Raw genomic sequence first — 16,522 nt, forward strand, 5'->3', positions numbered from 1 at the left:
TAGTCACTACCACATTTATGAAATTGGCTTTAAAGTGCCCTCAAAAATGATGATTTTAAAATACTTAATTTAAAATACTTCATTTACTCAACTTTTCTTTCATTTACTTAACTTTTCTGAAAGAAAGACAAACAAAAATGATTACACTAAATCAGAAATATCACTTGTAGTGCTAGGTCTGACACAACAAACTACAGAATAAGGAGATTGGTATTTGATACAAATTGATATAATTACATCTACTTTAATGAAATACTGTTTTTTTAATACCTGTCAGATTACTTCTTGCTGTCCTGGCAAGGACTGAAGGTAACATGGCACATATCAATGTAGTAGTCTATGAGAAGATTACTGATATTGCATAGCAGACAATAAAGCTAAAAGGGCCAGTGGGATGATGACCTATCACTTTGCAATCTACTCCATGCATCATTCTCACTAATGCCCTCGCTATCTTCCTCATGAGATTCTGAAATTTCCTGCTGACTTTTTTATTTCACAAATTATATATTATAAAATATTATAATTTCCTTGCTTTCAAAAGTCAAAAAGGGAGAGAGAAAAGAAAGATAAAAAGAAGTGAACACCAGAATGTTTCTGGACAAAGGGAGTTTAGATATGCAGTGCTGAGTCCCACAAAAGATTCACAAACATAAACAACATATCTTTGCAATACATTATCAGGTTATAGCATAAATTTGAGCAAAATATTACAATATCTATTAATAATGGCTTTATAGTATTTGGGAAAGGTCAGACATTATTTGACAAAGCAATGATATCAGCATGAACATAAACTTTCCTGAGAAAAGAGATATGTCTTCAGGATGATCTCTAAGTCAAGTCAACTGTCTGAAAGAGTTAGTACAATTTAGTGCTCTGAAGCCGTTTTTATGTAAAGACCACTATTAGAACATTTCAGTATCAATGAATGCTACCCTGACTGGAAGTGCAGATTTCAGGATCTGCAGTTCAGTGTAACTTCAAAGAATAAATTAATCTAAGAACTTCATACTGAAATCAGAGGAAAACCTGTAATTAGAACAGTAGTCTTTGAACATACTTGTTTCACCATCCCTGCTATGATTACCATAAGAAGCCATTATCACAGTGTTCCATATCACCCTTCCTAATATTTCCTATTAAAATGGATGTTTTGCCATCTTTTGAGGTTACTTTAAAACAAAAATTCATCAGAATGTTAACTCCTTATTTCTTTATTTTTAGTAAAGCTTATGTGTGGTAACTTACATATTTTAACACATCTGATTCATATACGAGAGTAAGATTAGCTAATGAAAGAAGGGAGAAGAAGGGGAAGAAGGGAAAGAAGAACAGGAGGAGGATGATGATGAGGAGAAGAGTCTCAGATTGTCCCTCCAAGCCAGCACCTGAAACTGTCTTAATAGCACAGGTAACTACTTATAATCTGTTTCATGACACCAAATACATAGGTAAAGCCATTTTAAAAGATTATTAGATAGAAGCATAACATTCTAGTGACTTATCTCTTGCAACAATACTGTAAGAAATGTCTCTACATACATCCTTCATGTTCTCCTTCACACTATGAAATTTTCTCTGATGTTCCTTGAGCAGCAACAGAAGGCGGGATGGGATCTCCATGGTGGAGACCACAAGAGTGAGTTGACAGAGATAAAGTCAAGAAAGACAGTCCAGAAATCTGAGAGACAGTAATAAAATTCCAAGAAATACTCACAAAATTCAAAAATAAATGCAAGGAATTGCACAGTAGAAGACTATTTGGGCTTTCTGAACAACATGATTTTCGTTACAGGAATCCTGTAATTTTCATCAGCTCCATTTGCTTATCAGTTCACAGAATCCAAAGAGGTTGTCCTGAGCTTCAGCATCTCTGAGTGTTTCCTACTTGTCAGGTAAGGCTAACACAGATAACACATCTCAGGACCTGTGCAACAGGACCTTGCAGTCTCCATTGCTAAGCAGTGTCCTAGACACAAGAAATACTGTACATGTGAACCTCATTCTCTAAGTTCATAAAGTTTTCCTTAACCAAGGAAATTGAAATACAGACAGAGAAAGGAACTGGGTATACAGCAGCAACTTGGTGAATGACAATAAAGAAAAGAGAGGAAAAATTATTTTAATTTCTAATTCAATTTACAGAACACTAATGTTAGAGGAGTGTGTGCAGAGGAGGATAGTATCAAAATAAAACTTTTCAGAGTGAGAGAAACAGAGCACCTTATTGCCTCATTTTACCTGAACATGCCTGAACAGCTGTATTCTTGTACTTCACTGAGCTCACCTCATTACTCTAAATGGGTCCTTATCACTCTATATCACTATAATTATTTTTTAAAATTTATATTCAGAATGTCTTTTACATGTCTTCCCTGAGCTCAACATGAGGTGAATGACACAAAAGTCAGACAGGATACATTTTATTAATTGATGTAAAAAGATTAGGTTCTAGATATTAAGCTTGTACAGAGTTTCTGAGTCCTGTTGTTCTGCACTGGTAACAGAGCACAGACTCTTAAATTTTTTGCCATGGCCCAAGTACCAAAACCATAATAAATTACTATGTTCATACTAAACTGCTTTTGTATATCTTGTGTGGAGTTATCCTCACTTTAAATAAGACATCAAAACTAAATACTGGAAAGAAATAGCCATCTGCAGGCAGTTCCTAATTCCATGGCTATCTCACTGCTTTTTTTCTTCCAAGAAAAAGGATATTTGAGGATACTTTACCTGTGTGTACAATTTGGGCTGCAAACTGGAAATTTCACAGACTTTAAAAAATTGTTTGTGCTGCTGCTAGAATTAAAAAATCTAGCCCACTGAGAACAATTCTGAAGATACTAAGGAAAATATAGGGGTAAACTTTCCCAGGAGTCTAAAATGCATGTTATTCATAGCTTTCTATTTTTAAGATTACACAAGAACTTATCTCTGTCTCTCTACTCAAATAGCTTTAGAAATCGAGCCAACACTGCAGGCGAATTCAGCAGAAACACTCCATCTGGAGTTGGCAAATAGGTTGAAATCACATATATAATTTCTTAATTATATTGGTGCTACCTGTTTTTACAGGATTTAATAGCATCTGACCTTATTAATTCCCATTTTTATGACCTATTCATATCGAGTAAGTGTCACAGCTTCCACTTAAGAACAAGAACTTCCACAGGATTTCTCTTGTGATCAACCAACTTCGGTGACTAAAGAGTTCAATTCACAGCTGTCATCTTTTACTTTGATAATACAGAAGCAGAACCACTAAATCCAAAAGATTAGCAACAGAAGTAATGATTGAGCTTTGTAGCCCAGGAAAATGTGCTCTTGCAAAATATGACCTTTCCTCAGCTCATGTCTTTTTTTCAGCATGGTAGGAGTTCAAATGCAAGTCATAAATATGTTAGAGACAAGTCATAATAATGCCTCATGAGATATCAGTAGAAATTTATTCAAATTCATCCAATTAAGAAAGAAATGGGACTGTCTGATTGCTGATAGAATATCTAGGTTTTCCAGTATTCTATCCCTTTGCCACAAAGGCCCCTAATTCAAACATTCTGTCTTTTATTAGCCAGAAAAAAAAAGGGTTTAATTTTTTAATTCATTAATATTTTTAACTCTGACCACATCATGATAAGGAAGACTCTAAAGGTAAATGCACAAAAACTGCAGGGAGAGTGGGGGAGGATAGCAGTTCACTATCTTTTTGGAATTCAAGTTTGGATCTGAACCACAAATTCTCTTTAGAATACTAGAAATACCAGCTTGACAGCAAAGGAAATAAAAGGTGAAAGGTGAAAAACCTCTATCAACTTCAGGTCTAAAAGCCTACATGAAAATCTGACAAAATAATTTCTCATTCCAATTAATGAATAGTAAGACAAGACCAGAGTCTGGCTTAGCAGCCAATAGAACTAATCCAGTTAACAAAAAAATAACCAAAACTAATCATCTGGTTTCCAAAAATACCCTGTCCAGTTACCCAGGTAATATAGAGATGCAGCACAAGCGAGAGTTTTTAAAAAACTTTTTGAAAAGGTAACTCATAATCTCTGAATTCAGTTATTTCTTTCTTACCTGTGGACTATTGGCTGAAAAAAAAACCCCAGCATTAGGAAGTGATAGTACTTTTGAACTAAAATCTAATAATATCTTTTCTGCTTAGAAAGTTTGTACTTTTCAGCCAATAGCAGAACAAATAGCCACAGTCTTAGACTATTTGAAACAGAAAGAATTATCCAAATACATGGAATGTGAATATGATAGTTAGCTGGTAAGGTGATTAAAGTGAAGAATTCACATCTTCTTCTGTACAAAGCAAGGTAAATTTTGGCCTATGTGACAGGAATGGATACTGTAAAAAGCCTTACAATGCTGATGGTCTTTTCCAATACAATTGGGCTAAGACCTCCGTGTTTCTATTTGCACACAAATTTAAAAATCTGTAGTGTTGAAAGGTGAATACAGAGTGATTATTGCTAACTTATAAGTAGGTTCAACATATATTCCCAGGGAATATTATAAAATTAATTTCACTTTCATGACATCATGCTAGCCCCATCACTGTTTAATTCATTTTCTGTATAATAATTAAATTAATATGACCCGGTGCAAATATGTAAAAATGGCAAGAACCTGTAAAGATAATTTATTGTGGAGTAAAAGCTGTAGAGATGCATAGTAACAAAACTAGAACACTTTAAAATAATAGCATAAATGTTTCTGGAATTATACAGTTGGGTCTTTTAGTGATATTTTTAAAAAAAATTTCTCCAAACAGAAGAAAACATGCCAGACTCACGTCTATACTGTTAGAGTGAACACACATGGTACCATTCACTGGCACTGAAACCAAGTGGATGAAAGTAGCTTTGTACACATAGTTATTTTCATTTACTCTCCAGAAGATAGCAGCTACCTCCATACTGCCCACCAGGAATGATCCCAAGCCTGTGCTAATTCCCAACATGTGTCTGGTAATTGCAGTGAAAAAGGTGGGTGGCAAGGACCAAATTTCTGCCAGGAACCACTGCAAGGACCTAACAGTAGATAAGATTGTGGCTATGTCCTCATGAAATAGTCCCTTAAAGGTCCAATTTAATAATATAGAAATTGACCATATAGACTGTATAGCCTATACAGGTTATATAGAGATTGCCCCTATCAATTCTGAACATAAAAGTAGACTTCTTTTACAAATCTCCCGTTATCTGCATCTTCTCCTCAACCACCCTAAACTTTTCAATTCATACTGGAGGATGAATATTGTGGTAGGACAGAAATGGTTTACTTCTAAAACAGGTGGGATTACAAACTCATATATTCCTGCATTTTTTGAATATTTACAGGGAAAAAATATTCTGCCCAAGCAGTAATTTAACATCCACAACTCTTTCCAAGAAGGCAACTGAAATTTGTGTCTAAGCAGCTGATATTCCCATACTGTTTTTCAGAAGTAAAACTATACAAAGCCCAGATCATGACTGCTTGGTATATCAGTCAAGAAGTAGGATATGCAGAGAGAAAGAATCTTATGCTGAGAGCATGAGCCTGCTAAACAAACTTCTCTTGGACAAGAGAGTCCTCTTTCTTTCCTGAAACATTTGAGAATGTAAGTGAGCTAAAACCCCACTACTGAATTGAGGATGGGAAAAAAGAGTTTGCCTTCAGACAGAAGCAGTGGAATGTATCTTTTTGTTTTTTCATATCAATTCAGTATTTCACTGATTTCCAACAACAATAATAAAAATGGAGCTGTGGTAGGAGCATTAGTAACTCATCACCATGCATGAACAAATCCTACCTTACAAAATACAAATAAGGAACCCATGACACCTACACCTAGAAGCCTGCAAAATTAGACTATTTCTCCTTCTGCTTTTTAACTACCTTCAGACAATATGCAATATTTTGTATTTTGTAAGTCACATAATGAGCATAAATTATCAAAAAAAAAATCGGCTCTTTTATGACATTTTATTTTTAAATTTGAATACATTTTCCTGATGATCTTTATAAATATATTTCTAAAAAGTTCACGATTCCTTTAGTTTAAACATAACAACCCATATCCCTTGCTGGCAGACATGATTTTCTCTGAAGTCTGAAAGACTTATCAGCAAAACAACATTGCAAGCACTACCAGAACATGACAGAAGGAAAGAAAAAAGGTTTTATAAAACTTGAAAGAATTTACCTTGACAAGAAGTCTGTGAAAGAGAGACGTACTGGATACCCATGTCGTATGATTTTGACCATGTCTAGGACACCAATATACTGCAGTTGAGCTGACACATAAAAATTGTCAAAAGTATCTGGCAACTTGGAGTTATTAGGCTTTATACAATGAACAGAATGTGGTGTGCAATTCTGCAGCTTTCCAATAATATCTGCAAGTGATTTCTGTGGGGGGAAAAAAAAAATCAAACAAACCAATTATCAACTATTCTTGTGCAGCATAGCAAAACATCTATTTTCTTCCTAACTTTTTAACATTTTCTCAAAAGAGTTGACCTGGCCATGTAAGTGGCTTTCTCAAACATATGATTTTTCTTTCTTCCACCTTAATATTAAAGGCTAATCCTTTCTTTCAAATGTCTCAGGATTTTTTATGAATTTCTGTCCATAAGATGTTCACTGACCCTGAGTTGTATTGCCACAGTGGTTGGGCCCCCTCGTTCCAGCCTCTGAAGAAATGAGGATGTTCCTTTCTTTTTCAACAGCTGTGGAGAAAAAAAACACACACACAATACTTTCACCTCAAGATGGGCAGTCTACATTAATTCTCACTGTTGCACAATTTACTAACAAAGAAAAACATTTATTTATACAAACACTATGGCATAGACAACATTTGAGTTTCAGAAAGAAATGAGAAAGTGGATAAATATCCTCAGGTATCTGCAGAGCCATGACTGGTAAGAGAGTTTTGATTTCAAAAGCAGCTATATACCATTGGAAAGATAAAATACCTTTTACAAAATATTGGGCACAACAATATGAGCTGGAATTGTGTTGCAGAAGCAGGATTTGTGCAGTTATTTTCCCATACAGTTTGCCTATAAGTAGCATAATTCTGTAGCTCTCCGAAAAAGGGCCTCATGTCTTTGGCAGATGTTTAAGTGAGTAAATAGAAGAGTACAGACCTTATAAAAAAAGTCCTGATGGAAAACCAGTAATATTTTAAAACACTCTTCTCATTTCTTCTTGCACATGTGAATGCAGTTAACCTTTTATTTTTCTTTTCTTTCTTAACACATTTTCACCCATTATAGACACAAATTGTCAATAACTTCCTATTTTATTAGAACCAATATTTTCCTATACATCAGAATTGGGAGTCAAGAACAAATTTATTTTTCACTGATCTACTTCCTATCTTTGAGACTAAAATGGAAATAATAATCCTAAAAGTCATCCCAGAATTTAGAGGTTTTTGTTAAGCTTTCTACAGAAAGGCTGGCAAAATCATTGCATTCCAGGATTTGGCAAAGTTCTTAGATTTAAGCCTCCTTATCAATGACAGCCTTTTCACCTCTGACTTTTCCACTGCCTTTTTCAGTCCACTTACCCCATAAAAATCCCTTTCTATCAAGTCATAATATTCTGGCCTGCTCCTTCCAGTTTTATCAAGAGTGTACATTTTCTCATCTTGGCCTGCTCAAGCCAAGTGCCATTAAAAATATTGCAGTGCAAGCAGTTCTCTACTCACCAAGCTAAACTTTGGAGATCTTTTTTATTTCAAATGTCACTTACTAGGATGCAATAAGATTCTAAAGGCAAATTCATCCCCAGCTTCAAAACTAAAAAGTAGCAGAGATCTTCTTGTTCCAGAACCTTCTCATAAAAAGAACCACTAGCGTGCCAATGATACGTCACAGTTAAAGTTTTCAAATAAGTGAGGAATATAACTAAAATAGAATTTTCTCCATCTAATAGATATGCTTCCTCTCAACAGATAAAGTCACTAATTCAAAATTGTTTTCTGAGTTAGTGGGAGAGCCAGGAGCAATGCTTTAGATGCTGAAGTTCCTGCCTGCTGTCCTGTGTTACACACTTTTTTGCATGGGAAAGAAATACTTGCTTTGGAATGAGGGAGAGAAAACAAAGGAATCATGGCAAAGACAAAAAATTAGTTTAATTCAAACTCTCCAAACTTGGACATCTTCAATTTCCAGCTATGTACTATGGAAAAAGGCTGTATCACCAAAATGGTACTTCTCTATTAACAGCTTTACATTGGAAAATCTTGTACCTCTACGCTAGAGAAAAAAAAAACCCAACAAAACACAAAACCCACGTAACTTTGTAATCTCTGTTAAGAAGCTAAAACCTCCTAAAAAATCTCTAGACTTCTGCTGTATGAACTCTGAAACACACTGACTTTTCCAAAGTAAGTGAGGGGAAGAGAACAGGACCAAAATATGCACCAGGAAATGATGACAGAAATACAAGGGAGCAAGAGCTGATGTGAGCAAGAGCTGTGAGAATATCAGTGAAGGTATATTTTATTTGAAAAGGCGACATAGTCTTCATAAATCACAGAGACTTTAGCTGGCATTCCCAAATTCCTGTGACTCCTTATGTGCTCCAAAATTCTGGCCAGCTAGTAGATCGGTTCATGTCTGTCTTAGGATGGATACACTGTTCTCTTGGATTCCACCATGCTAGAGTTGTTAGTTTAAAGAGGCAGACTTCTCTAACTTGTGACAGAGTGCTCAAAATCAAGGAGTCATTTGTGGAAAGGTAACAGGTAGACACATGGCCATACACAGAGACATTCATAACTATATAACCTAGCAATTAGCTAGGATTGCAGTGAAAAGGGGAGGGGAATCACAATAAAATCCTATTTGAATTCTGAAGTGTCCACTTCCTTCCCTGGATACAATGGAGTGTAGATGACTGCCCATACACAGCAACATGACAACTTTCCATTATATGTTTCTCATTGCCTACAGTATGATGTTTGTCGTAGCTCAAATTTCAGACATAAAAGGAATGTCAGTCTTGTTGATAACTTTTGCCTTAATGTCCCTCCTTCTCCCCCTCCCCTTGTAATTTTTTTTCCTCCCTTTGTTGTCTTCACCCTCAGGATAAAGATGCATATAATATATAACATAATAATTCTATTTCTAAGCTGATAACAAAAAGTCCCTTACATTACATTTCCAATTACAATAACAATAAAATAACAAACCTAGCATTATTCCAGTCCATCAGAGTGGATTTTTAAGGATATAATGGAAAAGAGGAGGAATTACTGTAACAGCACAGTGACAAAGGCAGGGTTGAACCACAAAAGAATTTGAGTACTTACCTACTTCCAGCTCCTGCATTGGGTGCCTATTCCAAAATAACAAGTGTCTCTTTTTTTGCTGCTGGAACAGTTTGGATACCTAAAGTTCTGCTTCAGTCCTGCATGGCAGCACATTACCTTGCTCAAATTAGGCCAATCTGCAAACTAAGTGGTGTTCTGTCTCACCTGCACAGCTCTTCTCAAAGCCTACCTTTGAGAAGCCAAGCCATCCTTGTCTCCATGGGCAGATGAAGGATGAAGTTCTTCCCACCTTCCATCTAATACCTAAAGGTTTAGAGCATTCTCACTGAATGTGAAATTTCTGAACGTTATCACGCTTCCCAAAGGAACTGAATGTCTTCTGTCTCTCAAGAGAGGAAGTCCAGGTTAAAAGCTATTCTGGTCAGGTCAAATTTTCAAAGATCCCAACTGTGCAGTGTTTTCCTCTGGCTTTATTAGGCTTCTAACTTAGATTTGCTTTTCATACTTCCTCCCATGTATGGTACAAGGATCTTCTTCACATCCTTAGGAAACTTCGTCTAGGAAACTTTTACTATAGTGGAGAGGCACCTTAAGGCACCTTGTAATGCCTCAGCTGTTTGTTAAATATAGCATTAAACCAACACCACTCACTCCAACTTAAGTTTTTCCACTGAGATTACTGACAAGAACAGTAGTCAGGAATTATGCTGAAATCAGCAGGGGGACTATAAGGAAAGTCCAATTGCTATTCTGTGGATGTACTTGCATAAAGCCTTCCATAATGACACATGAGAGCAGGCTCTTTAATCCCATGACAGAATCAATTTTATGCAGCTGTAAGCCAAAAATAGAGTTGTAAGATTCAAGAAGCCTGGCAAGGCAGCTGATGCATTGTAAGAACTGCTTGCTCCTTTTCTAGAAGGAGGAATTCCAAAGCTCTGTCATGAATGGACTCCCCAAATGTCATTATTTCTCTTCAAAAGAGAGATGTTCTATGTGACATGAACAATTAAATTTCTGATAGTCTCCAAAGTTTGCCTCTTACTCCCCCCCTCTTTTGTTTTTGTTTGTGGTTTGGTTTTATTTGTTTGGGGTTTCTTTAAACTTTTTTTGCTGATTTAGCTAGCAGGAAAAGAGACAAGTTCAGAAATGGGGAGAGCTTGATTTGATTTCAAATTGACTAGGAAAATGTATATATGAGTGACCATCTGAAATAACAATGTTTGCCAAAATTTAAAGGATTGATCTTCATACAAAACCACACAAACTGACTTTTTCAAACCAGAAATCTTCTCAGGTTGACACAATAAAGACATTAAAGTTTTATTTTTGCACTTCCTATGTCTTAATTTACTCAACTCTTCACCATAAACTCAGAAAAGAAGTCAAAACACAGAAGAGTTCCCATACAGTCAAAAAATCAGTAATATTACATTCACTGCTAAGTCCTGGAACCATGAAATCATGGAAGGATTCAGGCATGAAGGGACCTCATCATCTTGTCCAACCTTCTGCTGAAAGAATCCAAGAAAGAAAACTCTCCACTCAGAATTATTAGTGTTGGTAAATTAGAACCTTTTCTCACATTCGCTGCTTTACTATTAAGTACTAAATTATTTTAGCTTAATGACTACAAAGGATAAAGAAGAGAATAGGATGATTTCAGAAATGACAAAATAACAGAAAAATCTTAAAGGAGCAGACAGAGTCCTAAGTTCTTACCTTGCTGAGCTCAACATATTTTTTTGTTTCTCCACTTGCACAGACTACAGATGATTTTTTACTCAGCAAAGCTGCTTTACACCCTTTGATTTTAAGGGAATGATATGGAGGAACAAGTGATCCAGTTTGTGTCAGTTTGGACTGGAACAATTGATTGATGACTACATTTTCACTAGCTGGAAATAAAAAAAAAAAGAAAGGAATGTATGAAGATAAAATAGCTAAGTAGTTAGAAAATTATCTAATTGCTTGGAAAATTATATAAATTGTATTTGGAAGTAAAATTATGTAGATTAGGAGAGAATTAAATAAATAAACTTAAATGGACAAACTAATAAATTATTATGTTAGTTATCAAACAACATTCAATATTTAAGGATAACAATGGTATTTTAATTTAGGTCCTGTGCTGAACAAAAAGAGGGCATAAACTGAAACTTTTCATGCTGTGATGTGTCTAAACTTAATTACTTATGTGATCATCACCTCTGAGTTTACTTCCATTACAGACTCCCAGTTTATCCATCTATGGATGTAAATGTAAAAGATAAGCTCTGCACCACAATTTCCTAACATGTAGTATTTAGAAACAATCAAGGTCCTTGACAGAAATAAATTATAGACACTCATTGCACTAAAGAATTATATATACACAAAATAAGAGATCAAAAACAACGCCCAAAGCCTAAGGACAAAACTTGTGTCAACGTTTCTCTACATCAAGAACATATTTAAAAACATCTCCAGAAAAAAGGCAATGCCATACATACTTATTATTATACACACAAAAAATACCCTTTCAACAGCTGCTTTTAAAGATTAAAAAATTTGAGTTTTAAGACAGATAGTACTTTATCCTAATGTCAATCAAATTATCCTTTATGAGATTATGGTCACAGGCTTTTTAACATGAACATGATAATTGCATGTTGCTTGTACTGTCACATTATCAATAAGCATTAAGAACCTGTTGTGTGATACATCCTTAACCATCCTGAATTCCTGTTACATTTTTTTTAAGAACTAACTGGCATTATGATCACACCCATCATATGAATAAACAAACAAAAACCATAAAGAGGAATGGGATAAGCATCAGAAATAATAATTCAGCATAGCAAGTAAAAATCTTTTTTCTTTATTAACTGTTTAAAGGTATATTACTAGATGCTTAAATGCAATAGATTTGTTTCCCATTTTCTGTGGTGATTACTATTCTTTATTTAACAGGAACAATATAATTATGAGGAAGACAGTGAAGCAAATAAATTATTTCAGCACAATCAGCGGACATCCACCTCCATACGTTAAATGTTAATTAGTAGGATTGGGAAAGGCATAAAAATTATGTCTTTCAAATTAAAACAGATAAATCCTATGTCAATAGTCTTTATTTGTCAGATCAGGTACATTCTACATTCTTACACAGATATAGAAGTTATTTTAATGTTCTCATAGTTAAAAGTTTTGATTAAGGAAACTAAACTCAATGAAAATCAAAAGAAGCATGCAATTAAGTTATACATCTACACAACTTAGGAAACTAGCCCTAAAGGAAACATGTCACTGACAATCAATAGGTTTGAAACCTAAGTCCTTAAAAAAGAAGGAACATAGCCCTTAAATGATTTACATGTTTGTAAATAGTCTGCCTGAAGAATTTTTCCATTACTTATAATTGTTAATATGACTTCTCAGTTGGATATACACTCACTCTCAGCATATCAAACCTCTTATGTCCAATCCAATCCAATCCTCCATTCTTCCCTTTCAACAGTTGCATAGCTAATTACACAAAAAGGCAATGGAAGTGGAAAAGGAAACTATGTGAGAGAATGGAAGAATGCTCTCTCTTGTATAACAAACTGGATGTTGCCATACCTTATTAGACTCTGTCAGATTATCATATAAATTCCAAGTAGTGAGAATTGGAAAGTCTCTAAAACTATAGTCAATAAGCTTATATTCAAGAAAATTTCTTCTATTTCTGTTTTCATCCTGAATGTATAGTGTTTGCCTTTAACACCCATCAATTATTTTACAAGGAAGTTTGGCTAATTTTACACTAAAATTGCTAAACCCCAATACATTGTAACAGCAGGGCTGATTTGTACGACAAATATGACCTTCAAAAGACCTCTACTTCTATGGAAAGAAATATTAGTATATAATTTATTACGTGAAAGACACTGCAGTGGTTGGAGAGAACACAAATAACACTGGCACACTGACATTTCTGTGAGGAAAATGTTTTGGGTTTTTTTTTTCACAGAAAGGGGAAAGTTTTTTATTAATCTAATTATGAGTCATTAATTAATAAAATTGGTTGCATTATTATTATTATGCATAATTATACAACATACACAGGGAAAGCCATTTAATTTTGCATTTCAATGGACATTTATATCTATTCACTGAAAAATATAAAACCGCCCACAAGTTCCTGCTTTTAGAAAGGTACTCAAGCAGTGCATATTCAAGCAGCACATTCCACTGCAGCCTCTATGATTTTGGGAGCCTAATTTTGTTTCCTTATTTTCTGGGTTTTATTTTTGCTTTAATTAATACCTATTGTTTTCCATAAGTCATTCTTATCTATCATACTACTTCTTCTTGTTCTTTACCTTGTATCACATCACATCACATCACATGATGAAGATGCCTTACATTCCTGAATTATAAAAGTTTTTAAAATCAGAGCAAATTTCAAACAATCCATACATACTTCATAAAGATGAGGGTGACTTTTTTTTTAATGGGAATAAAATATATATATATATAAATGTCTCTTAAAACTAAAATGAAAATTAAAGTCAAGTCATAATATCTTGATTCCTAACAACAACAGCAACCACAAAAGCATTTACTTACTTTTCATTACAAATATGAGATTTTGTGAAAGGGAATCTTTATTTTTTTCTATCGCACCAGCAATTTCATAAGTAACCTATAATAAAATATTGCGACATCATTAGTAATGACGAATGCATCTTGTAAAAATCTTAAAGCAGAAGAAATGAAGCTATGTTTTTTTCTACTGAACAGTTAAAGACTGGTACCAGGTAGTGTCTTTTGGCATTTTCTTAGTGCCAACAGTATTAATCAGAATAACTGGTTGTTGAACATTGTGTAGCTCTGCAAGTATACACAAATTTCATCAGACTGACTGTAAAACATTTCCAGTGTGCAAGACTCTGAGTCAAAAACATACTGTAGAGCAGGAGACAGTGACCTAAATATCAGTCTCTCTGTAGGTTGAGAAACTCGCTCCCAGATCACAAATCTCCTTGTCAAAGGGAAACTGCCCACATCAACCATGAAAAAACACTCATGGAGCAATCTGAGTCCCAGCTCACACTCAAGACAAGTTCCAACCATTGATATGTCCTTTGGAGGCAAATTCAGTCCATAGGTTATACACAAATCCCATTTACCTTTCTAAGAACTACGCACATAAGGATTTTGGGTCACCTCAATTGCTTGATGTCACAATTTCATGAACAGACAGTTGGATTGTCACTGCATCTGTAAACTCTAACCTATGTGGTGGGAACTCTGAGAAGGAGCAAAATGGGAGGCTCTAGCCACAGGTTCTGACGGTATATCCAAAATTAAGAAACATAACTAGGTTGTTTTAACACTGAACCCACCTCTGAAGACACTTTAGAGAAACAGAGCACTGAGACAAGAAGAAAGCAGTCACTGAGCCCAGTTGTTTTGTTTTCTTTTTTTTAACTTTGTATGGTGATGGAAGAAAAATAACTAGTGAATTTACAGGCTTTAGATATACACAGCCCTTGCTTGCACAGTAGTAGAACCCAAAGGGAATTTTTAAGTTAAAAAGGAAGAAAATTATAGATTGCAGTACCTCCAGGATTAGGCAGGTACTTAATGGGAAATTCTTAGAATACAGTTTGATTTTATTTACCTTGGGACTATGTTTCTATCTAAAGTCTTCTTTAATATTTTATTGGATCTATATCCTAATCCCCTTAGGTATTTGGGGAAATGTTATCCTTGGACATTTAATAAAGCTGTAAATATATAATTAAGATTAGTAATACTAATCAGTGCATTAATTTTCCATTGGGTCATTTGAAAATTATTCAGTGCTATCTAACTCACAAAAGAGATTATATGACTTGGATGTGCATAATCTGTTATAGTGAGTAATTGTCAAATTATGTAATTACTATGGCATCTGATATGAAAAGGGTATAACAATAGAATTATGATTCTTTTCCATGACAGACGCAATGTTATGTAATTTTCTAATTGCATTTCCTAAGAACCTACAACATAGTAAACTATTAGAATAATTTAAGTATTCTATTAAATGTTTTTAGTGCACTTAATATAAATGTTCTACCATACTGGTCCATAAAAGGTAATTAACAGAACTTATCTGACAAATCCATAATGCCAGTTCCTAATTGAGTGTCTTGGGTTTTGACTAAATTAGAAGAAGAGAGTTAGTACTGGTGGGAGGAGTTGGTAAGTACAGCAGTGGGAGATACTATATTATGATTAATTGCCTAGATTGCAACAGGGAGAAGTTTCAGTATTGATGCTGGTATAATACATCACCAACTTCTAGAACTATATTCATAAGACATATCTCAGTATCACATAAAATACATAAAAGTTAGGAGGATTCCCTTTTATGAAGAAATTGCTAACTCTCTAGCAGTTTTCCCATAGACTTGGTAAATTAATTCACTGCCTAAAGACATGAAAACTGACCCAGTGAAAAGACACTCTAGGCGGTTTCATATTCATTGTCAGTCCCACAGAGGAGAAAAAGAAGGGCTCTTCTAGTTGCCAATGTTGTTAATTTAATCCTGCCCTCATCAGAGATGCCAAACTACGTACCAACTAAAGCACATATATTTCCCTCAGTTTTCTTCCATGGGGTTTCTAAAGTTAACCTGGCCAAAACTCTGCATTGGTTGGAACTCAAGCACAGTGGATAGTTATTCTGGGGAGACAAAATCCGAACAAATACTATATGATTCAGGCATGAAATGCGCCTTCACTTAGATCATGATTCAGTATTATAAGACGTATGCCTTATTGTCACTTCTATTTATTGCATCTGTTTGCTTTATCTTGCTTTACATGATAAACTTCTTGGGTAGACAGTATGCAAACCTACATGTCTGTGTTAACCAAGGGAAATAAGATCTTTAGATACTATCTGAATAGTTGAACTTGTTTTATAAAAAAAAGAAATAGTGTTCAGTTCCACAATGCATTTTGTTTCATTAGAAGAGATTAAAACAAGAAATGGCTTGGATTTGTTTTCCTTCTTAAATTAAGTTCAAAAAAAGAAGAGAGCTTAGCCTAAACACAGTGGTAGTGGGGATGGTCAAATGTTCATCTACTCCTGAAAATTTAGGGAAAATTATTGAGGAATACTTCTGCTCTGTCAGCCACCAGTTCACCTCTCAGTTTTCAGGACTCTGCCCATGAGGGAGATCTTGACCTGCAGGCTTTATCTTATCTTTGTATTTA

The 16,522-nt window shown here is 34.7% G+C and overlaps 1 protein-coding gene across 3 annotated transcripts in view; it reads right to left on the reverse strand.

The window, feature by feature from the left end:
* The window catches only part of MYO16 (myosin XVI), a 359,061-nt gene that overhangs the window by 75,003 nt on the left and 267,536 nt on the right, over positions 1-16,522 (reverse strand). For all 3 annotated transcript variants that reach the window (XM_050333209.1, XM_050333207.1, XM_050333208.1), the window contains 4 exons: positions 13,880-13,955; positions 11,009-11,184; positions 6,648-6,728; positions 6,203-6,408 (listed from right to left, as the gene is read on the reverse strand). In XM_050333209.1, coding sequence (XP_050189166.1) covers positions 6,203-6,408; positions 6,648-6,728; positions 11,009-11,184; positions 13,880-13,955 — 539 coding nt within the window. The remainder of the gene's footprint in view (positions 1-6,202; positions 6,409-6,647; positions 6,729-11,008; positions 11,185-13,879; positions 13,956-16,522) is intronic.

Source organism: Myiozetetes cayanensis, unplaced genomic scaffold, assembly GCF_022539395.1.
Source record: "Myiozetetes cayanensis isolate MyiCay16 unplaced genomic scaffold, myiCay2020 scf5-8, whole genome shotgun sequence".
Classification (NCBI taxonomy): domain Eukaryota; kingdom Metazoa; phylum Chordata; class Aves; order Passeriformes; family Tyrannidae; genus Myiozetetes; species Myiozetetes cayanensis.